The 27,744-nt window shown below is 34.6% G+C and overlaps 2 protein-coding genes and 1 long non-coding RNA gene across 9 annotated transcripts; all 3 read right to left on the reverse strand.

The window, feature by feature from the left end:
• Positions 1–1,318: 1,318 nt before the first annotated feature.
• LOC147277592 (uncharacterized) lies at positions 1,319–8,796 on the reverse strand. 6 transcript variants are annotated; one of them, XR_015123966.1, is made up of 8 exons: positions 7,748–8,796; positions 7,466–7,640; positions 4,716–5,218; positions 4,390–4,609; positions 4,191–4,283; positions 3,958–4,066; positions 3,600–3,793; positions 1,319–1,541 (listed from the first exon to the last, which is right to left on the reverse strand). It is a non-coding gene; the product is annotated as an uncharacterized LOC147277592 (long non-coding RNA). The 6 variants fall into 6 exon arrangements; XR_015123965.1 differs by having other exon boundaries at positions 1,446–1,541; positions 3,466–3,793; XR_015123967.1 differs by lacking the exon at positions 1,319–1,541 and adding an exon at positions 1,551–3,519.
• Positions 8,797–10,311: 1,515 nt separating this feature from the next.
• Positions 10,312–11,511, reverse strand: LOC147277593 (uncharacterized). Its single transcript, XM_086255667.1, has one exon. The coding sequence runs from the start codon at positions 11,509–11,511 to the stop codon at positions 10,312–10,314; it is 1,200 nt and encodes a 399-aa protein (XP_086111793.1).
• Positions 11,512–21,480: 9,969 nt separating this feature from the next.
• LOC147277594 (ribonucleoside-diphosphate reductase large subunit-like) lies at positions 21,481–27,114 on the reverse strand. 2 transcript variants are annotated; one of them, XM_086253763.1, is made up of 17 exons: positions 26,887–27,114; positions 26,681–26,742; positions 26,471–26,558; positions 25,764–26,027; positions 25,414–25,654; positions 25,189–25,265; positions 24,803–24,973; positions 24,613–24,705; positions 24,377–24,526; positions 24,216–24,302; positions 23,882–24,046; positions 23,683–23,802; positions 22,580–22,782; positions 22,352–22,501; positions 22,112–22,259; positions 21,899–21,985; positions 21,481–21,570 (listed from the first exon to the last, which is right to left on the reverse strand). In XM_086253763.1, exons 1-17 carry the CDS (start codon positions 27,112–27,114, stop codon positions 21,481–21,483), a joined length of 2,424 nt encoding a protein of 807 aa, XP_086109889.1. The 2 variants fall into 2 exon arrangements, with proteins under 2 accessions (XP_086109889.1, XP_086109890.1); XM_086253764.1 differs by having other exon boundaries at positions 21,481–21,555; positions 21,887–21,985.
• Between the last annotated feature and the right edge of the window lie 630 nt (positions 27,115–27,744).

Raw genomic sequence — 27,744 nt, forward strand, 5'->3', positions numbered from 1 at the left:
CCTCTGTTGAGAGCAGTCACATTCTGTGGTCACCACAAACGGCAAACCGTCTTCAACAAGCGGAAGATGATTTTTCGATTGGTGGTGGTCTAGCTACCAGCTTGTCTGCCAGACAAAGGTGACTCGGAAGGGGTCCAACTTGAGGAGGAATGGGTCCAATCTCTTCAGAAGTTCATTGATGAGCCCGACAGTGCACTGCAACATAAAACACTTTCTATGACACTTGATTTGCATCATGAAAAGCCTTCCATGTCATTTTTCAAATGTCACAAATTGCGTCGTAGATACAGGAGTCCTAGAAAGGCGAGTGAAATGACGACATCAAGTGCACGCCGTCTAAAACCTGTTTTTATGACATTCGTGAGACGTCATTAATAACTTTATGATGACTCCCAATCCACATCATAGAAACGTATAGATGATATTTCATAAACGCTCTTAAAACTATTGAATATCAAATGACAATTACAATGCGTCGTCTAAACTCTTTGATGACATGACCAAAGCGCCCTTAATATCTGTTATGACATTCGTGAGACGCCATTAATAACTTTATGATGACTTCTGATCCGCGTCATAAAAAAGTATTAGATGACAATGAATAAATGCCCTTAAAATTTTTGAATATCAGATGACACTTAAAATGAGTCATCTGAACTGTTTGATGACATGACCAAAGCGCCCTTAATTCTGAAAACTCTTCAATTCTAAAACCTGTTTTTATGACATTCGTGAGACGTCATTAATAACTTTATGATGACTCTCAATCCGCGTCATAGAAACGTATAAATGACATTTCATAAACGCTCTTAAAACTATTGAATATCAAATGACAATTATAATGCGTCGTCTAAACTCTTTGATGACATGACCAAAGCGCCCTTAATATCTGTTATGACATTCGTGAGACGCCATTAATAACTTTATGATTACTCCTGATCCGCGTCATAGAAAAGTATTAGATGACAATGAATAAATGCCCTTAAAATTTTTGAATATCAGATGACACTTAAAATGAGTCATCTGAACTGTTTGATGACATGACCAAAGCGCCCTTAATTCTGAAAACTCTTCAATGGCACCCTGTTGGTGTCATAGAAATATCTTTTATGACGTTCTTGCAATGCCATTGATTGTATATAAGTTTTTCAAAATTATTTTAATATTAATTAAATTGTTTTATTTTATATATATACTAATGTAAATGCTAAAAAACGTACACAGAGATATATATATATATATATATATATAACCAAATGTATAATTAATTAAAGAGAAATTCTTGAAATTAAATATATAACCAAATGTAATAAATAAATGTCACTAACAAATAGTAATATTTCTATTTAATAAAAAAAAATATGATACATGGTGAGAAAATCTAAAACATGTTAATAGATAGCTAAGAACCAAAAGTGCAGAAAGTCATCAACCATGTACTAATTTGCGAGTTTGATAAGTGTCTGCCAAAATGACCACCATCTACTAATTTGAGAGTTTGATAAGTATCTTCCAAAATGACCACCGTGCATCTTCTTTACCTACAATGACCAATATCACAAGCTTAATGATAGGTACACAAGACCCATAGTAGAACCAGACAAAGCCTTCACAGATATAGACTAATATTGGTGAAAACTTTAAAGGATCAATAAGACAATAAAGACATACAGTTAAAAGGTACAAGAAAACAAGCAGGTTTATGCTGCACACAATTACAAACAAGAAAGGAAAAAAAAAACATGCAAACCAGTGACAACTTCTCACATGATTGCTGCAGGCTTATTAGTAGTATTCAGAATTCAAAATGAAGTCCAAACTCAATCCTATTTAGCCTGAGGAATGAAAAAAAGCATTAATTTCCAATTACTTTGATTCCATATTGATGCAGCGTAGCGGAATAGAAAACACGAAATTCACAACCTTTCTGCGAATTCGTTGATTGCTTGAAAAACAATACCGAATTCACAAGGCTCTAAATTCTTGTTGATTCAAAGAATGCCAAGAAATTTAGGATAAAAGAGATGTCTCTCTGTAATTTTTCTTTAATCAAATTCAACTAGCGAATACAACGTTAAAAAGTATTTTAAATACAAACAAAACCCTAACAAATTGAATAGGAAAGTAAAGAGTTTCCTATTGTTATTAGGGGACTAATAAATGCAAAAAATGACTCCAAGAGTCAGCTAGAGACTTAAAACCAGAAAATCAAAAGTCTGATGTGCGTATGAGAGTTTCTGCCAGAAGCGGCTCAAGCCAACTTTGAAATTTCTGCAAAAAGTGGCTCAAGCCAGCTTTTCCAGAAAATTATTGAAATTTCTGAAAAAAGTGGCTCGAGGCAAGTTTTTCAGAAAATTATTTTCGAGCCATTTTCTTCTTACTTCTCCCCTTATTAACATCTAATTTTTCCATGAAGGCAACACCAATGCGCGCCGCATCACATATGATTGACATAATTTTTGTTTCTTTCTCACACTGAATAACAACCTAAATTAATTCAACATTTATAAGCAAGAACCAATAATGTTCCTATTATTGAGCAAAGAAAACCTAAAGAGAATAGGTCAAGAATTACAAAACAACAAGTTATCCACCATACTCTTGTAGCAAAAGAATATTGTCCAATAAAGCCTTATTCAGCAACACATGACCACACAAAACAGTACCGAAGCTCCTAAGTTAAAACATAAATTTCCATTATAATATTTACTAAGGGATACACTACAAGAAATGTGAACAAAGCTCACCCTCATTGGTGGCATAGAATGAGGTGACAATTGGGCAATATGGATTGAAGTGCCTCGATTTTAACAAAAATTAGTGGCAATTGGAAAATAGGGACTAAAGTTGTCAATTGCCACCCCATTTTGTGCCACCAATGAGGGGTGTGCTTTACTTACATTTCTTGTAGTGATAGCATGCACTATTTCAAAGATGATGATGTAACATTGAAATTTTGTGATAGCTGCATAACTACAAGCAGATACCCAAATTTCCAGTCCATCCGACTAGAACAACAAAAGCATAGGAGAACAACTTATTATATAACAGTTAGCAGTTAATGACAAAAACATATATCAAAGATCCAAAATGTTCAAATAAGCCATGTCTTGTGTAATAAATCATGTTTATGTATATTTGTGAGCAATCATAAGCAAACAATATGTGATTTTCAATTATAGGACCTGGTGAATAAAAAAAATTGCTTCTTGCAAGGGATATCTAGGTATGTTTTAACAATCTTTAGACTAGAAGGATTGTTTTGGGGGATATCTGAGGCTGTTTTAATTAACAATCCAAAATCAAGGATACTTTCAAGAGATATTTGGGGCTGATTTAACAATCCAAAATTAAAAAAATGATAGATTAAAAGTTTGGTGGAAGAGGGATTTGAACTTTGGCTTCTCAAGAGCTAACATGTTAGATCAATATATAATTTAAGATAAGTAATTGGTTAATATTTACTTGTTGAGTTTCAGTAGAAGATGATCCAATTCCATCACCAGATTTGTTTTGATCCTATAAAAACAATTGCACATATAATTCATCGTACAAGAACAGTAGAGTTGAGAAAGAATTAATTATCTCTTATCCCTCACCATGGTTGGCCTCAATTTTAGGATAATATCCTCAAGTATCTTTTGACGTTCTTTCAATTCATTCATTTCATCTGTAACTGATTGCTTCCATGAACTGTTGTGAAGTTGAGCATCTACCTTTGAAGGTGTAACCCCAAATCCAAGAGCTCTAACATGACCAGGACGTTCCTTACCAAGAACTTGAGTCAATGCATCTTCATTTATGAGAATAGTATTATGATTAGTGGTGGCTGGAATTTCTAACATTTTCTCTTTAATATCTCTCTATAAAAATCAATAACATGTCATTATAATTTAAAAGAATATATGCATAAAAAATTCAATGCTTATTGAATTCAATTATGAATATATTACATACAATTGCAGTAGCAACATCATCAGTCATTTTGGCTTATTTTGGCTCATGCCCTTTAATCCATAATTCAGGCCTATATAGTCAAAGGTGGTTTATCAAGGTTCTTCATCTTCTGCATAGAAAACAAACAAAGATAGTGGTAACATGCTGTGCAAAGTCATTATACAGATTTTTAGGCATGTTTTCTTTTTCCTTTTTTCATTAGAGTAAAATTAAAGGCAACAAATGCAACTTACAAATTCATGCTCCAGTCGTGCATAACCTCCTCCACTCAATGTATATGGCATAGTTTGTTTTGCCCGTACTTGTCTCATTTTCTCACTTTTAACCTGCAAGGATACATGTATATGTAGTTAGATTTTAAATCTAACCTGCAAGGATACATGCATATGTAAATCTCAAATTTATAGTTAAAATTTTACATTGGGTGCTTACTTTCCAGTTATCTGACATGCATGCGGTCTTTCACAAATTTATCCCACTCTTTTTGTTTCACATCTTCAGGTTTTAGGAGGGCAATATGACGTTTCACATCTGTCTTTGCTTCTACAATTTGTCTTATTTGTGTAGATAAATCAGATTTCCAGCTTCTCCATAACTTTCCCATCATGTGTAGGATTAATTGCTTGTGACAAGCGTCCATTGTGTATTTTTGCTGCATTGTGAATTAATCAAGAACCATCATAAGCTTTGTTTACAAATAAATAAATAAAATTAAGACAAGAGTAACCTGTTCATAATAGAAAACATGTATACTATACCAGCAAGAGGCCCCAAGCAGTTGTTTTTTCCTTGACATCCACCTCTTTCCACTTATATTTATAGGAACCACCTCTCGTGCTATCAGACCTAGTGTTGAACTAAATCTTTTTGAGACTTCTCCAACAGGTTGGCCACGATCATTCCACTCAACTTCTTTGCCATACTTTTGTCCAGTTGCCATTACTTGCAACTTTGTTTTACCCCTAGTATTCTTTTTTTCTTTGACCATTGAAGGGGGATTAGTCTCTTCTTGAGGGGTAGATTCAGAAAACTCATCAGATATTCTCAAAGAGTTATTTGCTTCCTTCAAACCACGGTTAGTTCCTTTTTCTTCCCCTTGATTCATAGACTATAAAATCACCATTAAAAAGAGAAGTGCAGACATCAAAGTACATTTTTCAATGCTACTAAGAAAGACACTAGAAACTAAAATAAATGACGTATATAATTTTAGCTTATCCCTGCCATATGAAGTGTAGACAACCTGCTTTTCTTCAATTATCTGCAGAATTATGAGGTATATCATAAAGAGATAAGAAAGTTTTTAAAAAATAAACACAAGTAAAGAATTAAAATCAAGGAACACAAGCAAAGCAAATTTGACGAATTAAAAAAAATAAAAAAAGATCAATGAAAGCAAGCAAAGCAAAAGTGGCACTGATACATTATATTTTCACTTCCATTTAAATACATGAATGTTCAACTAATACCAAAAAAATAACATCAGCCCCTAATTTCATTTCAGCCCCTAAATACATGAATGTTCAACTAATTCCATTTCAAGTGTAGATACATATTGTGGCATGCATGTATGAAGAATACACACTCTCATCATATGCATCCAAGTCATGAAAGCCACGTGGTGGTGCCTTAAGCACTATATATATACCAACTTGATGTTTCACTCTCTCTAGAGTAAAATACTTGTTTTGCTTGTGAGGCTAGAATGAATGGATCTCTTTCAAATTTACTTAAGCTGTCATGAAGGTTAACTAGTGTGAATCCATCTTCTTTTTTAACACCGTTAACAATGTTGGCCCAATCACATTGAAAAACTGGCAATCGAAATGAGTTAAAGTCCATCAACAGAATGTCTCTTATAACTCCATAGTAAAGCACACTTGCAACAACTTGTGTTGTGTCCTTAGCACTGGATCTGCATAGAGTCTCGACTTCAACATAAACACCATAATTATTTGTAGAATTATCAACTTCTATATTATGAAATCGCATTCCATTTATAAGATAGCCAGCATGAGACTTTGCAAATCGTCTAGGCCCTTTTGCAAGCAAGTCAAGTGTTGTCTCGATGCTAGACATTCTACCTTCAGATGTAACCTGTTCATTCATACTAAATACATTACATATAAACATTCAAACTAGAAATTGGTAACACATGAAACTAAAAATTGTCTTTCTAACCTTGGCTTGGAACCATTCAATGAAAGTCTCTAAATGCCTCTTCTCTAGCAAACTTTCATCTCGTGATAAACGATTATCTAAACGCTTTAACTCATCTTTGTACCCTAATTGAAACATGACTATCACTATTTTGTAAAATTATATCAACTACTAAAACCAAAAAAGTAAGGGTATATATATACTGACTTGATATATGGGTCAACTTCTGCACTATTAAGAAGAACATACAGATGAATAATTTTTAGCATCTCTTTTGACAATTCAATTAACCGCCCAGTAAAAATTGGGCTCCCACATATAATCGTCTCATCAACTATTTCTTCATTTCGATGGTATTTAGTACCTACTAGTATACTGCCCGCGCGATGCTGCGGGTATAAATAATTATTGAAATTGAGTGAACAATTAAGATATATAAGTGCAAGTGTTGGCAGAACTTGAAGACAAAAACAAAGTTTTTAAACATAGTATTTTTTGTACATATACATGACTTACGCAGACAATATAGAACATTTGTAGCCATGGTTTAATTACAAAAGCCAAACTGATGAGGCAATTTTTATGCTGATTAGAATGTTAAGATATTGCTAATATCTTAATATACCAAGTATCATTCAAAAGAGGTTAAACAACAAAAAAGATTAAACAACTTAGTAGTAAATTTGTTTGTGTTCATATCCAAAAGACTTGCAGAACCTAGTTGCTAATGAAAACATTTTGGGACAGGTGTTACAGGGAGGTCAGCAAACAGATCTACCCCTGAGTCTCAGAAAACATATGTTCTTTGAGAAATTACTGTAGCTGATTATATGGTAACTCAGAACAGATCTACCCCTGAGTCATCTAGAAAGGGCTTATACTGTTTATAGGTTGATCTGATAGTGCTGCTTAATTTATTAATATGGATTTCAGTGATTGTTTACTTATTTGTGATCTTCATATCAGTACTGTAGTTTTGATGAGATAAACATGGATGTTAATGTTTTAACCACCACCAGGAAAGTGTACAGATTTCTCTGCAATACTATTGATTTAATTAATAAACACCAGCTGAAGGTCCAAGCAGATCAAATTGGATTAAATTGATCTGCAGATAGCATATCAATTGATCAAATTGATCAAATTGTTATTAAATCGTAGATGGTAAAGCCAATTTGATCTGCTATCTGCTATGAATCTTAACCAATTGGATTAAATTGATATGCCAATAACAATTTCATACACATCACCAGAAAAGGAACTAATTTGATATGCTAATATCAAAAAAAGGAAAAGTTTATGAGAATAGGCCTACAATGTTGCAAGTTTATGCAGCTAGAATACGAACCTTGCTAGAATTTGACACTCACTATTATGTGTCCAGGAAAAACCAGAGGATAGGCCTACAATGTTGAAGTTTATTCAATGCTCAAGTTTAGCATTAAGAACCTTGCGTCAAAAAAGGTGTCAATGGATCTTGAGAAGTTAAGGTCTGAAGATTCAATGCTCTTGGCAATAAGTTCCTGCACAAAGCAAATACTTGTTTAATTTTAACAGAAGATCAGAAAGAACACGTACACATGCACACACATACATTTGATAAGATCATTAATGCATAGCTAACAATTACCAGATCACCAGCATTATCGAGATAAATCTGGACCACTTTCTGTTTTGTTTGTTTGTCAAAACAGCATTATCCACACTAAAACAAACAAAACCCATATACCAAAAATCTTAAATTCAAGCTCAGAACAGAAAGTGCCAGTGCCTAACCCAAAATTCACAATTTCTCAAAATTTCTCAAACTTAACAATTCAAAATGTTTTAGTTTTGCTGGTTTTAGTTTTGTTTTAATTTCAGCAAAAAAAACCATACCTTACCCCAAAAAAGAAACCAATCTTCAAATCCAAGAAAGTATGGGAACCTGAAATTAAAACATAGAAATCAAGTCACCGGCGCCGCCACACGCGGCGGGAATCGTGGTGGCAGTGGGTACAAAACCTAGAAATACAGATTTCACAACCAATTGAACAATTCGATCCAACAATCAGACATAGTAGACAAAGAGGAGTAAAACTCACACAAAACCTGAGGCGTAAAGTCACCGGAGCCGTCGCAGGTGACGGTGGCAGCGGCGGAGCTAGGGTTCGAATTGGAGCTTTCATTTCGGGACCCAATTGACTTAGATCACGCACACCAATAGAAAGGCCTGGAAAAGAGGAGCAAAACCCGACCAAAATCATCACCATCTGTCGCCGGAATAGCCAACATCGGCAGCGGAAGGCCGCCGGACTTCTCCGCCTCGAAACTCCGTGCACGGCGGTCGGTTGAGCAATTTGAAGACACCATCATCCTCAGAACGATGGGAGGAACAAAACCCACCCAGTCTGACATCCCAACTCAGCCGGAATTGACGGATCGCCGCCGGAGGACTCGATCCGGTTTGGGTGTCTTTTCGAGTTTTGGCATAATTTATGGGTTAATCAAATACCATATAAATGAAGAGGAAGAGAAGAGGAAGAAATCGGGACCCATATCGCCGGCATACGTCGCCGGACGGTGGAGATACGGCCGGATAAAGGGGGCGGAAAGAGACAGAACGAAGAGAACGCAGAGATAGAGAGAGAGAGAGGCGCGTGAGATGAGAGTGTTCAGTATTTTCTGGGTTTTGGGCTTTCTAACAACAATCAGGTGAATGACAAAACAGGGCAGACCAAAACCTGGCATTATCAGAATGGCAAGCAGATCAAAAAAAAAAAAGAGTGAGAGAGGAAACAGAAGAAAAGGAAAGCAATGGCACAGGGCGTAAAAAAACAGAAAAAGGAGGGGAAGAAGAAAAAATGACGCAAAATGACCAAAACAGGCCCAAATAACCTACTAATTACAATGGCAAGCAACTTAAAAAAAAAAAAAAAGGGGGGCAGAAAAGTCATGAACATGCTTAGGAACAGTAATTGTTGGGTTCAGCTTTAGTATATATACAATTTCCGCCACTTGCTGCATGTATCCACCACAAAATCTCACACACTCTTCAACTAAATAATTTTCTGCTATACATCCTTCAGGTAGTGCACGATTCTTAACATGCCCTTCAAGCACCTTCATAAATCTACATTTTAGCATTGTGTATGGTCATAATTATGAGAAACTTTTAATAAAATTATGCATTTAAAATGAAAAAAAAAACTACTAGTTAGATTACCGTTCGAAAGGATACATCCACCGATAATGCACTGGTCCACATAATTTAGCTTCTCGTCCTAGGTGAATTGGCAAGTGAACTATGATGTCGAAAAAGGATGGAGGGAAATACATTTCTAGCATGCACAGAGTATCAACAATATCTCCTTCCAATACTTCCAATCTATTTTTATCAAGCACTCTTTGACATAGCTTGTTAAAAAATGAACATAGATGAAAGATTGTCTTTCTTAGACCATCAGGTAAAAGCCCTTTTATAGCAACTGATAATAATTGCTGCATCAAAACATGATAATCATGGGATTTAAGACCATTTATTTTGCATTCTTCTACCTTGATACAATTCCCAATATTTGAGCTATATCCATCAGGTAACTTTAAATTAAACGACCTCTTACAAAATTTTCGCTTCTGAATCTTCGATAATGTGTAAGGTGCTGATGGAAGCTGCAACTTATTCCTTCGTTCTTCTGGATTAGTCTCTTCCATCAGATCCATTAGCTCTAAATCTCTATGAGACTGAAGTCCATCCTTTAATTTCCCCTTAACATCAAAAATTGTACCTATGACACTCTCACAGACATTTTTTTCAACATGCATCACATCCAAATTATGACGTATAGGTAATACTTGTGACACCATTAAAACAATATAAAATAAGTTCAAAGTTTCTACAATAGGTAAAAAACCTAAGTAGTAAGTAATAAATGGGTAATACCTCCCAATATGATAAGTCAAAAAATATTGACTTCTTTTTCCAAATTTTAGATGCATCTCCTTTTTCACCACGTTTTCTCTTCTTACTGCACTTCCCCCAATCATTTCTGAAGTCACATAAAGCATGTAACTCCTTGTCAATGGCTTTGGTGGCCTCCTTGTTTCCTTAGTTCCATCAAACCAACTTCCTTTATTGCGTCATGAGTGATTTGGTCGAAGGAATTGTCTATGACCCATATAGACTGTCTTATTTGCAAGTGATGACCATGTTGATCATATATTGGGACCGTATATTGGACATGCAAATTCCCCCTTTGTAGTACATCCAGCTAGATTTCCATAGGCTGGGAAATCATTTATTGTCCATAATAAAATAGCTTTTAAGTTGAACATGAATTTAGAGAATGCATCGAACACCTTCACACCATTCTTCCAAAGCTCCTTCAAGTCATCCACAAGAGGTTCCAAATATATATCTATGTCATTTCTTGGTTGTTTCGAACTTGGAATAAGTAGAGTTAACATTAAATTCTCAGCTGACATACATATATTTGGTGGCAGATTGTAAATGACTAGCACCACCGGCCAACAACTGTATACACTGCTTAGATTGCTGAAGGGATTAAACCCGTCAGTCGCAAGCCCAAATATGAGATTTCTTGGATCAGATGCAAAATTGGGCCACTTCTGATCAACTATACTCCATGTAAATGAGTCAACCGGATGACGCATCATTCCATCTTGACTATGGTGGGTAGAGTGCCAAGTTAATTGCTCAGCCTTTTCAGGTGAAAGGAACATTCTTCGAATTCTTGGTATTATAGGAAAGTAACGCAGAACTTTCGCAGGCACGCCCTTCTTAATCTTTTTACTACGCGAGTTTACTTTCCATCGTGACGAACCACATTTAGGGCATGTCTCCATGTGCTCATGCTCTTTTCTAAACAAGCAACAATCATTGACACATGCATCAATCTTCTCATACCCTAAATCAAACTCTTTGAGAAACTTTCTTACTTGGAACAAAGAATTGGGAAGCATGTTTTCATCTGGTAGCATATTCTTAAATGCCTCAAGAAATTCGTCAAATCCTTTATTTGTAAGGCCATGTGCAGCTTTAAGTTTGTATAAAGTTAAGGTGGTTGATAGCTTTGAGTACTTTGTACACCCTAAATATAAAGGAGTTTCAGCCTCTTCCAGCCTCTTTATGAACCCATCTTGTGTCGAATTGGCAGCCCCATCGCAAGGAATGTATGCGTCGTTGTACATCTTATGTACCTCTGGCATTTCATAATCTTTAAATTGTGTAGACGTCTCACAATCATCAATTTGTGCAAAAGTACTAGGTTCTTCTCCATGAAGGACCCAAACAGTGTATTGAGGGTCAAAACCATATTTGAGCAAATGGGTATTTAAATCCTCATCATTTTGCTGACAAAGATTTTTGCATAGATTGCAAGGACACACAATCATATCAGGATTCCTTGCATACTTTTAGCATTTTCAATAAACAATTTCACTGCTTCTTGGTACTCCTTACTAATTCTACAAAGGAAAAAAAACATACATTACTCTAGTTTCTTGGATGAATCCCTTAACATTATACAATTTTAGAGATTTTTGAGAAACCTGTTTGGATTTGTTGTCCAGCTCTTATCCATCCTTAATTAGTAAAAAATTATATATCCTTTTACCTAAAAAAAATAAAGAAATATAGCCATGTAAAGATTTAGCAAGCCACTACAAATATAAAGATTTCAACATTTTTACACCAAATTCAGTCACTTTGAAACAAGACTAAAAGTTCTAGCTCATGCAGGTCAATCATTTTTTTGTCAAATCCAGTCACCAAGTCAAAAGAAAAATGGCTTCCTCACTAGGAAAGTTTCTAGGAAATGACAAACTAAATGAGAGATGCTAAGGAACATCTCAAACATGTTACATCCTAAAATACCATGAATCAAAGATAATATTATTATTTTTTTAAAAGTTACCATGCAAATTAAAAATAGCAATTTTTGAAAGTTAGGTATTTAGGTTGAACAACAACCAAAGACTGTTAGTGCCTGCCATATCCAAAATTCTGAAAAAACAATCAAAATTGAAGCCATGGAACAAGTACAAATTCAACACAAAATTGCCTAATTATCAAATTCGAACCCAAAAGACAAACAAACCTGGTGAAAGGAGAAATTTTGGCTGAGATCACAAGTAAATTCTCTGACACGTTGGAGAGCAATTTCTGAAAAGATCACGCAAGGCTAGCTTCAAATATTGGGTGCAGGGGGATCACTGCTCAACGGAAAAGAGGAAAATAAATTTTCCCAAATTATTTGGTCCAATTAAATTGTAAACTGAAAAACAAATTAAAATATATTAAAGTAACAAATAATTTCCATATCAAAGAAAAAAAAGAGTAACAAATAATTGCATGGAATACTGTCCATGGACAATGAGTGAGGAAAGAGAGGAGACACCACAAAATTTTTGATAAAACGATAAAGGAGCTACGTACAGAGGGCATCATCATACATTCAATTCATACAAACATGGATGAGTCTTCCATTGCATATTATAAATCTCTCACACATTGCTAATGAAAAAAAAAAAAAAAAAAAAAGAGTAAACACTCAGAGAAGCAATTAAACATAATCATCTTGGGTTGAGAAAAATATTCCTATGATAAAATCAAATACAAACATTCTAGAAACAAATTGTCTGTAAATACTCTAAAACTAGAAGATGCATCTTTCAAGAAATTCGATGGTCCCAAAAAGTTCCTAGCTAGCTAAAAAAACCCGTAGTTTCTTAAATATGTTTTTTTTTTCCATATCCATTGCAATTTACAAGATATCATATTTAATTATTGGATTACCATATTCACAATCTTGCAATACAAGATATTATCAACTTATATTGTAAAACTATTTGACAAAAGAAATTTTTCATATATATATGGTTGAAGTAATTTAGTGAACTTAATTAGTAATTTGGTTAAGGGAGAATGCTTGCGTTAAGCTTTTGGTCTATGAATTTAATTGTCATGATTCATGAACCATGGAATCATACACAGTAATACAAATCCTTTTAAAAGGATTCGCATGTTACCATTACATTAGCAGAAAGGACAAAATGAGTTGCTACACTTGTGTTATCTAGAATTTTCATGCAACTCCCACATGGGTTCTTACTGTTCTTAGTCCTGTATGTAAACTCATGCCAGCTAGCTGAGAAGGAAGAAGAGGATAGAGCTAGCTAGGCTGGGTTAAAGATAAGCAAGCCGAGCTAGCCAAGGAGAGAGATTGAGAAAATCCATGGCAAAAACTACTGTAAAATGGGGCAGAAATCATGCTTAGTTTAATCATAACATACTCCATTGCTAAAACAACTTGCACCATAGAAAAAAAAAATTTAAAAGGTGCACTAAATGAATACTGCAAGCCTCATAATCAATGGAAAAAAAACAAAAACAAAAATTGAACTGTGACAAAACACAAGCAGAGAAAATTTCAGAAATAGAGAGATAGAGAGATTACCTTCCTAAGAAAATGAAACCATTTAATAGAAAATACTATCCTATACGTATTGTAAGCTTTCTTGACCTGCCACAAGGATTTAGGATGATCAAAAAAATAAATCAAATAAACCAAAAGTTAAGAATTTGGGTTTTGCTAAATCATAGAGAGAAAGAGAGAAAGAGAGACTAACGGAGCTTCTTGAAGGGGGCCGAACTGAGACGCGATGGATGAGCCCAAACCATAAACGGTGGAGTGATGAAAAGGATCATCGATGATTAGGGGGCTATGAATGAGAAGGAGATATGATCATGATAGATAGAGAAAGAGAGAGAGAGGAAGTGTGTGGAGGGGGTTGGTGAACTGTTTCATAATAGAAGGAGCTTGAGATTGTTTTGGACTTTGGATTTTGTGTTTTTTTTTTCTTTTCAAATTGGCGCGAAACTAAAAATAAACCCGGGGGAAAGTTTTGGGCCACAAATTTTGGGCCTATGGCATTTTTAATATGCCATAAAATGTAAAATCTATGACACTGGAAAAATGTCATCGTTATACTTTTTTATGACATTAGAATAAATGTCATGCTTTTTATGGCGATTTAAAAAATGCCATGTATGTAATAATCTTTTAATGACATATTGTACGCGCCATTAAAATGTACTATTTCTCATGACATGTGTATAAATGTCATGGAAATCATATTTAATGACATATTCATGTGTATGTCATTATACCTTTGTCATATGATACATTTAATGACGCATATTATAAAAATGTCATCTATAGTAATATTTAATGACATTTTATAATAAACGCCATAAAATTTGTGTCATTAAAAGCAAGTTTTGCTATAGTGGTGGTGGCAGTTGATGAGCACAGCAGTGGTAGAAGCTCTGTTGGGAGCAATTGATGCTGAGGGGATTATTCAGTATTTCACGAATATAAAAAAAAATCTTTTTAAAATAGGTTGATGAGGGAATTATCCAGTAATTGAAACAACAATATATTAAATCTAATTCTAATCTATTTTTTAACAAAATACTTTCCTTTTTCCTTATTATTAGAATGAATGCTTGTTGTGGGCGAATTCTTATATTTCTGCACCGGTATCAAAGTTTAAAGTTTAATTTAAACCACCCAAAGGTGTGCTTTCAACCACAATATATCAAACTAAAGGGTATTCTTTTTTGAAACTTTATTAATTTATATATTCTCCGCATGATAGGTACATAAAACATGATTATAGGTTAAATGTGCCCACTGCCTCAGCTAAGTCCAATTGAGTGAGTGCGAAGAAATCATTAATAAAGTTTTATAATATTTTTTAAAGGCTCCAAAGTCATATTCTAAGTTATTTATTGAATCGTATAATATCCTTCTGAGCAAATTACTTAATTGCACCGATATTATGTTATCTAACTTTTATACATATTTCATATTCTGATCCATAAATAATAGAAGTTAACACCTCTCCTTTTGGAAACAAGCCAAAAGTTGAATTGGTCTAATTTCTATATATGATGACCTGCAAATATGGGTATGTGTTTGAATCTGTCATTGGAGATAGTCAGATAGATATGGCCTGCAACCTAGCTACCTCAATAAACACAAAAATTCAAAGATATCAATGTGAACGAGATACAAGTTTTGAATTTTTTGTTTCTCTTTTGCCGGCTAAAAACGGATTCCAACTCAAATTTCGGTTTTTAAGAATTTTTTTTGCTCACCACCATTAAAGGTGGTGAAATATTACCTAGAAACATTTCCGAAGTCTCATGCTCAATTTATAGAGTCAATAAAAATCTTGTTTTTCTTCAGCCAGTACAAAAAAGCCTACATGCTCAATTGATAGAGCGATTATATGTATTAATATCCAAGTTATCTGACACTTAGCTTTTAGAAAAATAGTTTCCTAGGGTAATTTATGACTTGCTCAAACCAAGAGTATAGACTAAAAAGACTCATAATGGAAAATGGCAGTTTGGTGCATCATTGGTTTCTTAAAAAGACCAAAATTGCAATACTTGCTATGCCAATTTTATAAAATTGTACAAAAATAGTTTGAACAAGATTTTTCAAAAGAAATTAGTTTACATATTAATACTCATGCATAAAAATTTAGTGAGAGAAAAGAGGAAGAGAATGTTGTGAAGCATTTTCATCACTAGTGTGTTTTTGGTTTAGTGAGTGTGGGATAATTGATGGCTTGGTTGGGTAACTTGGGTTTATAAAAATGGATTGTGTGCAACTTGACAACATACCCATGCATGCAGTACATAGTGACTAATGGGAAAAAGAGAGCCACAAGTTTTCTGGCCTAAAGCTTACTTGTTGATGAGGCTCTCTTTTTGCATTGGACACAAAAAGCCAGGATGTCACTTTTGGTAGTTAGTAATCGGGTGAGTAGAGCAGGCATTGATTTTGTCCTCTCTGTCAAACAACTTGCAGGACTAACTAATATATCCCTAGTGTCATAAATTATTTAGAAATTGCATATTATATATTCTTTCTACAGTATTAAATTATTAATGTTTGGTATTCCTTTTTTATTGGGGTGGGTGTTTGCTTTTATTTACATATTTTTATTGTGTATTGTTTTAACTTTACAGAAAAAACAAGTTTGCGAGCCGTTTTTGAAAAAAAGAATGTCCACATTATCATTATCATGTGCTTGATGAGATTTTCAACAACACCACTGCCACTGGACAAATGACTTATTCCCATTATATGTTGCATAGTGCACAGCTTCATTAGAATGCAATTAAGGGGTGATATTCATCAATACCAAACTGAAGACTTTGATGTGGTAGATGAAGAAAGCTCAGAGGCAAGTCAAGAAGGGGCAAACATGGACTTGAATGAAGAAAATCAAATGAGTAATATTAGAGATCACATAGCTGGGGTTATGTAGCTAGACTATGTTAATAATCGGTCTTAGAATTTGTGTTAAATTGAACTTTTATTATCTTGGATGTTTGAATGATTCTTGAATTTGTGTTAATTTGAAGTAAACTTGGTATTATTTTGAATGATTTTTGAATTTGTGCTATGAAATTTTATTATCGATCTGTTAATTTGAAGTAAACTTGGTATTATTTTGAATGATTTTTGAATTTGTGCTATGAAATTTTATTATCGATCTTAGGTTACGGACCTTGTGTATAGAGTCTAGGGTCTCAGATCCGGGATCCCGGGCCCTGGTTCTCGGATCTCAGGTCTCGAGAGTTGGGTATTGAGTCTTGAGTTCAAACTTTAAGTCTAAATCCCTATACAAACAATATATTGGAAAAAAAAAATTTATTTTAAAAAATATCCACCAAAGAAGTTTTCAAATATTTTAAAATTTAAAAACAGTTTTTAAATTCCATACCAACAAGTTTTCAAATTTTAAAAATTGAATTTAAAATCTCATATTTTTAAAATAGATCCATATTTTTGAATTTTTTTTTTGAATTGGATACCAAACAGGGCCTAAAAGATTGGTTTCTTTCTTTCTTTCTTCTTGTTATCTTTTTTTTTTTTTTTTAAAAGAAGAATCACCACTACCTAATCTGCAGGAACAAGAATATATAATATATACTTAGGGGGTCGGCAATGGGCCGGACCGGGCTAGCCCGGCCCAAATTTTTCGGGTTCGGGCCGGGCTCGGGCTTGAATTATAGAAGCCCAATAGGGCTTTCAAGGTGAACCGGGCTGGGCTTGGGCTTTAATACACAAGCCCAAGGCCTGCGCATCAGGCTTTGGCTTGCGGGCTTGGAGGGCCAGGCCGGGCTAGGCCCAAACGGGCAGCCCAAAATGAGCCCAAATCCTGTTTAGACACATATATATCTTCAAAAAAAAAAAAATATGGGATTTTGGCTCTATTGTGATTTGAACATGAGATTTCACATAACAAGCTTCAACTCCACCAATTGAGCTGACTAGTTTATTTGTTAAGTTTGTGAATCATAACTTATTTAATAGCTCTTTCGTTTGTTTACTTCAATAAATTATTAATATGCTTATTAGGTTATTATCTAATACTATTATGTTAGTAATAGTGTAATACCATAAATAATAAACTTTTAAAATTATATACAACATTACAACTATAATAAAACATAAATGTATATATACTATGAAAATATTCGGGCCAGATCGGGCTTGAGCCCAATGGGCCGGGCGGGCTTCGGGTGGGCTTCGGGCCTTGGGCTTTTTGGTGACCCCTAAGATTATACTATGAAAATATCGTCATTATAACTGTCATTATGTTGGAAACTTAGAAACTATACTCAACAGAAACTCTTTTTCACCGCCAGTTTAGATATGCTTTGCTCCCTGTACAATAATTGAACACTTAGGGCCATGAATGAATGAATTTTATCAATTAAAATTTCAAATAATTTCTTTTTCTTTCATATTATATATGTCTGTCTCAATGACCAGTGTTGCAGCTCACAGGGTGTCAATTTCAATTACCTGGACTACTTTACAGTCAGGTTGCACCAAGGTGGTGATACAAACTAGTTTATCTGCCAACTATACCCAATACCATTCCCATCTCTTTCATTTTCCAACAATGATAAGATAACATTTGCTATTGCTAACAGATTCATCTTCCAAATCTATCATGGCCTAAATTCCATCAAAGTATATGGCCTCTTACACTTTTATCTGCTCTTCAGTCTTCACAACTCATGAAAAGTAATATGTTCTCCTAGTCATTTTCTTCTGTCAAAAATGCTTGCCTCTTGATCTTGAAACATGTTCCACTATATCATTTTGCCATGATGAACACAACCAAAATCCACCTAATAACATTGGTGCTACTAAAATCCTGTTTATTTGATCATTCAATTGTAAAGCTGAAAAAACTAAGGAAAATAAAATGGAATTTGGAATCACAATTCACAAGGACTACTGGTTAATGAAGCTTTTGCCATCACCAGCAGTGTGTAACAAATAACAATACAATATAACCAAAGACGATTCTTGGTTTGGTTTAGGGCAATCTTAGAGGGAGAATCAATTTGGGCCTGGGTTTTACAGTTTATACGCTGCGTCTTTTAAACACCACTCAAAAAAAAAAAGAAATATCCTTGCATTGACCATTCTATCCATCACCATCAAACCAGGCCATTCTCCATATTTAACATTCATCAGACGAAAATCGCACCAATATCTAATTGTAGTGACATCTAATATCTAATAATTTGTAAAATACAACTTGTGGGGAAAAGAAGGGAAAAAAGGGAGCTTTGAAATGCATTTTTGTGTGCTAATGGACCAAAGTGAGATGAGAGAAAAGATACACTGTCACATTCAAAATCTAAGGGACTGTGACTGGCCAGAAGTTTTTATTCAACTTGGTGTGTAATAATTAATAGGCAAAACAATGAAACATTAAACTTAAGATTCAGTAGGAAATCTATATCAATAGCAGTTGACAGTTGACACACTACAAAACAAAAACAAAATGGAAGTCTTGAAAATATATTTGTCCTGATCCAGGTCAATGTGATACTTGTCAGTCATTCATACAATTGAAACTCAATGGTTATGACTATGACTGAGCATAAACCTTCAAGACATGGTTCCCCCAAAAAAAAAAATATTCAAATTTGAATACTTTAGATCATAGACTTGGAAATAAAATGAAGCTTTGGTTCATTGATAAGGATACCCAAGTCTGGTGTAACTTAATACCAGCTCAGTTGAGTCACAAACTGCAATATTTGAAGCTTGCAAAACGAGAAAGATTTGCATTATTATGTAAAAGAAGATGCCTCAGTTCGGATTGCCAGCTCACCGCTGTTCTTTCCTCAGAAATCATTGTTTCTTGTGAAGGCAATGCCAACAAAACACAATAATAACAATGGTGTTAATAACTGATGAAAAATCAAATTTTTAACTAATATCAGTAACAAGCAGCTAATAGATTATAAATGAGGACGAAGAACTGGAGACTGGGGTATGCAAGCATTGTGCACTTTCTTCTATTCAATAAAAGCCAATAGACCAAATGAAAAATAAATTAGAAACTCAATAATTGTCAACTATGGTTTGAAACACATACAGTGGTGCAAATTTAAAAGTAGAGTATATATGTAAAGGACTATCTGCACATGCAGTGTTGCAAATTTTGTTCAAATGTAAGAATGACACCTAACAACAATTTTCAGTTTAGAAGAACAAAAAATTGGTTTGAGAACAAAGAGATCTTAGCTAATTTATTCACTGCTAAATCAAAGATCACATACCAAATAAATAGAAGGCATAGATAATTACCTTGTCCAGGTGAAGAAACAATATCCATTTGATCACTTTTATCTTCTATATAACAACTTGATCTGTTCCTCCACTCTTCCATGTAATCTTGTCCACTTGATCACGGTAAACACCTCCGAAAAAAGAAAAAGAAAAACACAAACTTAATTCAAAAAACTTACCTCATTGTCCTGCAAATTTTGAAGTTTAGCAAGAAAAGTCTCGTTCTTAGGAACTTAGGCTTGTTCTTATTTTTGCACGGTTTTTCAAGCATCTTTGCCCAACCATGCAACAAAGGGGACTCCATCGATAGGATACTCACTAACCTTTGTTCCAAAAAGTTTATCGGCAAGGTTGGGAATGTGCTCCATTGCAGCAATCTTTCAATAATATATGTTGATTAAAAAAAAAAAACTTTACCATAAAGTTTAAATAAACAATCATTAGCACATGAAATTAATACTTACCACAAGCAAAACAGTGTACTGACAAAACTAGATGCAGAAACCTTAGTAGAAAATTCCATAGAGGTATGGAGGTGTGCTAACATAGCGTCACCCTATGCATAATTCTTTATCTCATCCAACTTCTCCAAAAGTTGGATATACATTAAGGGTACCAGAAGTTTGGTTTTATCTGCAACCATTGTTGTATCCAACACATACAAAACATAAGCCATTACATGTTTACAAAAATCTTCACTATTTTCACTCACTTTGTCAGGAAACTTATCAAAATTTTCCTTCAACCAAGAAAGTTCAATGGAATTACCTTTTGTTTCCTCCTTAATTGATCCTAAAAGTCTTATACACAAATCTGTCTGGCCAATTAATACCATTCATTGTTGTCTATTTATTCCAACTAAAAGAGTACCATGTAAACGAAATCTTATATATAAAGCCACCAGAAAAACTTCAGTGGGGAGTGCCCTGCAACATCATCATGTTGAGTAGCCAGGAAGGCCAATTAAAATGTGATTTATTTTGGATTCTTTTGCTTCTATGGTAGCCATTGAACTTACAATGTTTATGATTAAAAATTTGAAAATAGGCTAAAGCTTTCCAAACCATTTGATGTAAAAGAAGAACAGGGTGCCCTCAACCATCCTCCAAATCCATCACTCTCTAAAAGATTCCATAAGTACAATGCACTTGAATCATATAACAAGAGACACTGTGTATATGCTCATTACATGAAAGTTTTGCTCCTAGTTAAAGCCCAATAATGAGCAGTTAATAATTAACAAAATTTAGACAATGCAATATTGAGAGATTTTTATGCAATGTTATATGTTCAATCCCATAACGCAGAATTATGGTCCAAGTAGTTTTGAAACAACACAACCATAGAAATGGAAACATGACCTTTTTCTATATAAGAAATCAAACCATAGACATTGTTCGTGCAGTTTTACAGTTCTGAATCCTGACAGAAAAGGCTGTAAAGTAGCATACAATACTAGCAAATTCAAATTCAAATGAACATGATCGATCTAGAAAATCAATGAAGGGAATCTGAAATGGACTAACTGAACTAGAAGTCTCAGAAGGGATCAGATTTAAAACACTGTTTTGTTCATAGACCCTCTTAAACATCATCATTCCATTATCTGGTACATAACCTCCCTTGCTCTCATTTCCAATCAACCAGGACATGATTCAGACAGCAAAAGAAAAAAGGCTTAACTTCCACAAGCCATGCACTCCTCCCGATTCTGCAGCGAGCACACTTGTGACGTATCAGCATGAACATCCACCTTGTTATTATTATCCTGCTCCACCCATTTAAACCAGAAATGCTTTGTTAATTATAAGTACGCAAGTGTAAGAGAAGGAACTACTAGAAGTTTTATGAAGAATGAAAAAAGCTCCATTTGCTTTACATAATATTTCAAGGAACAAATATATGTGCGTCATCAGAATTTTACTACAACAACCAATATAACCATCACTACAAACCATAGATTTTTTAGAAAATGGAATATGAGTATCTGACAACATCATTTCAGTTTTCTTAAAGCTATGAAATACTGGAATTACGATATGAGTTATATGATTTAATATTTATAACTGCTTAAAACAATAAACTGAATACTTTACATTGTTAAGAGCAGAGGTATCCACAGTGAATTTGATAGCATCAGCTGCAGCGCGTGTTCGTAGATAATACATCCCCGTTTTCAGACCCTTGCATATGGGAAAATGAAATCAAATAGATTTTTAAATCATTTTTCTTGATAATAATAATATACATTAACCAATTAAGGAATCCATAAATGTTACCTTGATTCATAAATGTCAAATAAGAATTACCTTAGACCAAGCATGGAAGTGCAGGGAAGTTAGCTTTCCAAGGTCAGGTTGATCCATGTGAATATTCAGACTCTGACTCTGATCAATGTAGCATCCGCGATCAGCAGCCATGTCAACCAAGGTCTTCTGCTTGATTTCCCATACAGACCTAATTGTATGTATTTACATTAGCAACGAGCAAGATATGAAAATAGTAGTTAAGCTTCAACAAACTCAGGGAGGTCAAAAAGAAATCAATACTTGTAAATAGCTTTCAACTCCTCAGGAATCTCAGGGATTTTCAAGATTGAGCCATTCTCATAAATTATTTTGCTCTTGAGAGCATGAGACCACAGATCCATTTCTGTTAAATCATGAAGGAGGTGCCTGTTCACTACAATAAATTCACCACTAGAAACAAGAGAGGTTAGATGATATAGAGTACTGAAACCATACCTTTGAGAGTTACTAGGTACAAAAACGTCAAACCTTAAAACTCTGCGACTATAGATGTTGGATGTATAAGGTTCAAAGCACTCATTGTTACCAAGAATCTGGCTGGTTGAAGCGGTCGGCATAGGTGCTGTAAGAAGGGAATTCCTCAGTCCATTTTTAGATATCATTTGCCTAAGAGCAGCCCAGTCCCACCGACCTGATGGTGTTACACCCCACATGTCAAACTGCAAATTCCCCTAAGGAAAAGAAAGAGTAGTTTTTAAAGTCCGCAGCTAGAAAATGGATTCTGGCCACAAGAACACTGCTCAGAAATTCACAAATCAAGATCCATATTTCTCATTAACTGAGAATATAGAGAGAAGACAACAAAAGGTAGAAATGCCACAAATAGCAAAAACTTCTTTTTCCTTTTTGTGCCCTTAGGCATTAATGATAAGAGTTGAACCAAACATTTCCATTAATGCTTCTAATGCTATTTCCCATTAATTGTTGACTTCATCAGTAAAAGAATAAAGTTCAATAGGAAAAAATATTTTGCATTATTGCAGGTTAAAAAGTTAGAAGCTCAACAAATGGTCTAGTGCAATAACTTAATTTCTAATAGGAGTGTAAATATATGAGATAATAAGGTATTTCCTTGACCAATTTAATCATTTCCTTTTGTCCAATACTAATACAATAGAGATGTTATATGGTCTCTTATAGAAGGCACCAAATAAGTATTTTCTAGATTGCAAGGGCCAAGTGCACCCCTTTGACACCCCACATCAATGACAAGAATTTTAAAAATTTCATAACATATGCAGTTGTCTTCTATCATACTAGAAACATTCAAAGAGGAACAATTAACAGGTCTCAAAGTTCAAACACTTTTTGAACATGAAAGAAAGATCATATAAACGCACTTGACTGTTCATTTTAATCCCATAATTTTCCCTCAGCACAAGTGATCCACTTTTTAATTTAAAATATGCAGCACAAGTGATCCACTTTTTAATTTAAAATATGCAGAACAAAAACAAAGTAAAAACTCATCTTTGATGCAAGAATAATACTGGATTCATGTAACCTATATGCTGCAGAACTTACACGACAAACAATAAGTGATCTAATAAAAAACAAACACTTATAAATACCTTGCTCACAGGACTGCCACAATATGTCTCATAGGGGCCATCTAATGCAGCCAAATCAGCAGAAGCTATCAATGCATGGTAGTAAATGGTTTCAAAAATGTCTTTGTTCAGCTGTTGGGCCTGCAGTTAACGATCCAAAACACTCAATCGAACTGGACCAAAGAAATTCCAATGCAGGCCTATCAGTGTAAGACAATACCTCAGGTGAATCAAATGGCATGCCAAGCAAAATGAAAGTATCAGCAAGACCTTGAACTCCAATACCAATAGGTCTGTGTCGTAAATTTGACCGTTTTGCAGTTTCAACTGGGTAGTAATTGATATCAATTATCTTGTTGAGATTTTCAGTAACTATTTTAGTAACCTAACAGAGCAAAAAATGGGCAATGAACAATTAATAATAGAGCTCTTCGAGGTCCTTGTACACTGAAAAATAAATAAATAAATAAAGACCAACAAAAAGCTTGTACATCTACTGGTTATTACTGTGTTTCTCACTATGAGAACTACACTTAACAGTCACATAAACAAACCTCTGCTAGTCTGTCAAAATCAAAATACCGATTCTTTGAATCTCTAGTTCCAACCATCTTACATGAGTTCGCATCAATAGGAACCCCCTGCAGAAATAAGTAAAGAATGGTCAGCGATATATTAACAAAAAAGAATAGTAAATCAGATATCAAAGGCCCACCTTTTCCTTGACATATCGAGGTAATGCAATGGATGCCAAATTGCAAACTGCAGTTTCTGTTGGGCTTGTGAACTCAATAACTTCAGTGCAAAGGTTTGAAGACTTGATGGTACCCAGATTCTGCTGGTTACTTTTCCTATTACAAGAATCCTGGATGGAAGGGGAAAAAAGGGAAAATATTCAAGAAACTGCCAGCAAAGATGTGAAACTATGACATGTCGGTTCACTTAGAATACCTTGAAAAGCATAAATGGAGTTCCTGTTTCAATCTGCGAATTTAATATCTCAAACCACAATTTTCTCGCAGAGATCACCTTCTTTTCCCTACCCTGAATCCATGAAAAACATGATTTTATACAGTAAAATATTTATATTATTTTAGCGCAATATAACTTTAACAACATGATTGCAGATGATCAGGTTTACCTCCTCCTCATATTGGGTGTACAACTTCTGAAATTTTTCACCCCAACAATCAGCTAGGCCAGGAGCCTCATTTGGGCAAAACAAAGACCATTTCCCATCAGCTTGGACTCTCTCCATAAAGAGATCAGGAATCCAAAGAGCATAAAATAGATCTCGAGCCCGATGCTCTTCCTGTAAAAAAGATGTTACATTTTACCAAACAAAAAATTTTTCGAACAACTAGGGAAGGCATAACAACATAACTGGAAATTTATTTACTACATTAGGAATATGTAACAACATAACTGTAAATTTATTAAGTACTACATTAGGAATGTCTTTTTAACAGGATAAAAGTCACAGCATATAGATTCATAAATCATTAAGCTCATCCTATTTTACTTCACCTTCCCATGGTTCTTTCTAAGCTCTAGAAACTCAAAGATATCAGCATGCCATGGCTCCAAGTATATGGCAAAAGCACCTAAAATGGAACAAAATTGATCAGATCAAACATGGAAGGAGAAAAATTACATATCACAAACATCAGAACATATATAACAGAGCTACAATTTTTTTTTTTTTTTTTGTAATAGCTAATAAGACAGATACACAAGACATTTTAAAATTACCCTTTCTCCTGCCTCCCCCTTGATCAACATAACGAGCTGTGTCATTAAACACTCGAAGCATAGGCACAATACCATTAGAAGTACCATTTGCCCCACAAATGTAGCTACCTGTTGCACGAACATTATGAATGGAGACACCAATCCCTCCTGCAGATTTGCTAATAACAGCACACTCCTTCAATGTATCAAATATTCCATCAATGCTGTCATCTTTCATGCACACAAGAAAGCAGCTACTCAACTGCCATTTGACATTTATAAGTTAACAAAAAATTATACATGAGTAAATACCAAAAGTCCGAGCACCAGAATTTACATCTTGAAAAAAAATTTAAATGATGTAATCATACTTGGGGCCGTGGAGTTCCTCCATTGAAAAGGGTTGGAGTAGCATGAATGAACCAACGCTGGGACATCAAATGGTAAGTTTGGAGAGCAGACTCAATGTCATCTTTGTGTATACCAACAGAAACCCTCATCAACAAGTGCTGCGGCCTTTCCACAACCTTCTCATTTACCTTTAAAAGGTAGGACCTTTCTAGTGTTTTAAAGCCAAAGTAGTCATAGTCAAAATCTCTCTCATAGATGATCTCACTGTCCAGGCGTGAAGCATTCTGTAGCCAATGAAGACACTAATGACCCAATGCACGCCTCAATCCTCAATTCAAATTAAGTATATGAACAAAAAAAAAACAAAATGTCTTCATCCAATTTTTTCTTTTTGCTTTTCCTTCTGTCAGTCTTATGTCAAGAATATGACTCAGCACTCCTTATTAAGTTATATATGTAACCATAGATTCATTCAACTTTTTTTTTTTTTCTTGAACAGATAGATTTATTCAACTTTATTTTACCATTATAAGCACATCTAGCCCAGTTTCAGATTATATGGTTAGTGATTCCTTGGAGGGGAGTCGGTCTATACCTTGAATGAGGTAAGAGAAGCTAAGGAATTAGATACTCATAGTTCTGAGGTTGTACATGTATAATCAGTGCTGTTAAAACAGAACAATAAAATGATCCAACAGATTAAGAAATGGAATACTTATGTCAGTACCTTCATAATTATTTCATAAACATCATCAGCAATCAGAGGAGCCTTCTTCCCACTCCTTTTATCAAAGTAGTTGTACATGACTCTGATCCTGCATTACCCATTGATAAAAATTACTTCCTTTAGCATACAATTGCAATCTTCAACCCCCAAAAAAGCCTGAAATATCAAAGTAAATAGAACAAAATCACTTGAACTAAATAAAACACTCACGTTTCTGAAAAGGACACCTTTGTATTTTTATGCAGATTCGAAACAGCTGTTCTCGCTGCCAACTATACCGTATTTGCACATCAACCACACAAAACAACCAAACCCAAAACAACCAAACTCAATATAACACTCATAAACTGTTAAACTAAACAGAACAAGTCAAAATTCAGCAAACCCACATAGTAAAACTATGCAAGAGTACCAACCAAAGCGTAATGAGGGTGATTCGAAGTCATAGAAGCCGCAGTCTCAGCCGCCAACTCATCAAGTTGTGTAGTGGTGATCCCATTGTAGACCCCAGCAAAGACCTTGTGTGCGACGAGCACCGGGTCACAATGCTCCACGCTGAGCCCGTAACTAAGCTTTTGTAGGCGGGACGTGATCTTGTTGATTTGGACAAGTTCTTGGCGCCCATCTCTCTTAACCACGTACATTTTTGTAAACCTCGCGCAAAAGAAAGTTTGAGATTATGGGGTTGGAGAGTATGTGATTGGATAAAGGGGACAACTGGGTTGTGACTACGTGAGTGAGTGTTGGGATTTATCATTTATAATACAGAGGGGTGGGTGTTCGATCAACGAAGAGTGCAAGAGAAGGAAGAGCTCAAGAGCCAAGTCTTTCGAATGCTTAACAGTTTCTTTTTGTTTTTTTTAATGCAGAGAGAGAGAGAGAGAGAGAGAGAGAGAGAGAGAGAGAGAGAACGCGTGGCATCAAAGAAGAGTGCGAGAGAAGGAAGAGAAGTCTTTCGAATTCGAACAGTGTTTTTTTAATCGGTTTAGAATTTCAGTGTTGCCGCCAAGACTTGATATTTCTTTTTTTATTTTATTTTTTTAAGCAGCATTGTACATTTTGATAGTGGTCAATGCTTTTTTTATTTTCATTAAATTATTTTAAATTCAATTTTACAGTGTTTAATGATAAACAAATTCTTCTAAAAGGTTGTAATGATAAATAGACTTACTTCATACAAATAAAACTCACATTATAAGTCTTCTGTATTTTTTTCGCCGTGCGCAAAACTGGGCAAATTACTATTGTCGAACAGTGGCAATTAATAATAGTCA

The sequence above is a fragment of the Dryas octopetala genome, chromosome 8 (assembly GCF_963921425.1).
Source record: "Dryas octopetala chromosome 8, drDryOcto1.1, whole genome shotgun sequence".
In the NCBI taxonomy this organism is placed as follows: Eukaryota; Viridiplantae; Streptophyta; class Magnoliopsida; order Rosales; family Rosaceae; genus Dryas; species Dryas octopetala.

What these genes read in the sequence shown, in the direction of transcription:
- LOC147277593 (XM_086255667.1), bottom strand. Translation starts at nt 11,511, where the DNA reads ATGATTGTGTGTCCTTGCAATCTATGCAAAAATCTTTGTCAGCAAAAT.
- LOC147277594 (XM_086253763.1), bottom strand. Translation starts at nt 27,114, where the DNA reads ATGTACGTGGTTAAGAGAGATGGGCGCCAAGAACTTGTCCAAATCAAC. An exon ending in AGGGGGAGGCAGGAGAAAGG is followed by an intron (nt 25,266 to 25,413) that starts GTAATTTTAAAA and finishes GTTCCATTTTAG; the next exon opens with GTGCTTTTGCCATATACTTG. An exon ending in ACACCCAATATGAGGAGGAG is followed by an intron (nt 24,706 to 24,802) that starts GTAAACCTGATC and finishes TCATGGATTCAG; the next exon opens with GGTAGGGAAAAGAAGGTGAT.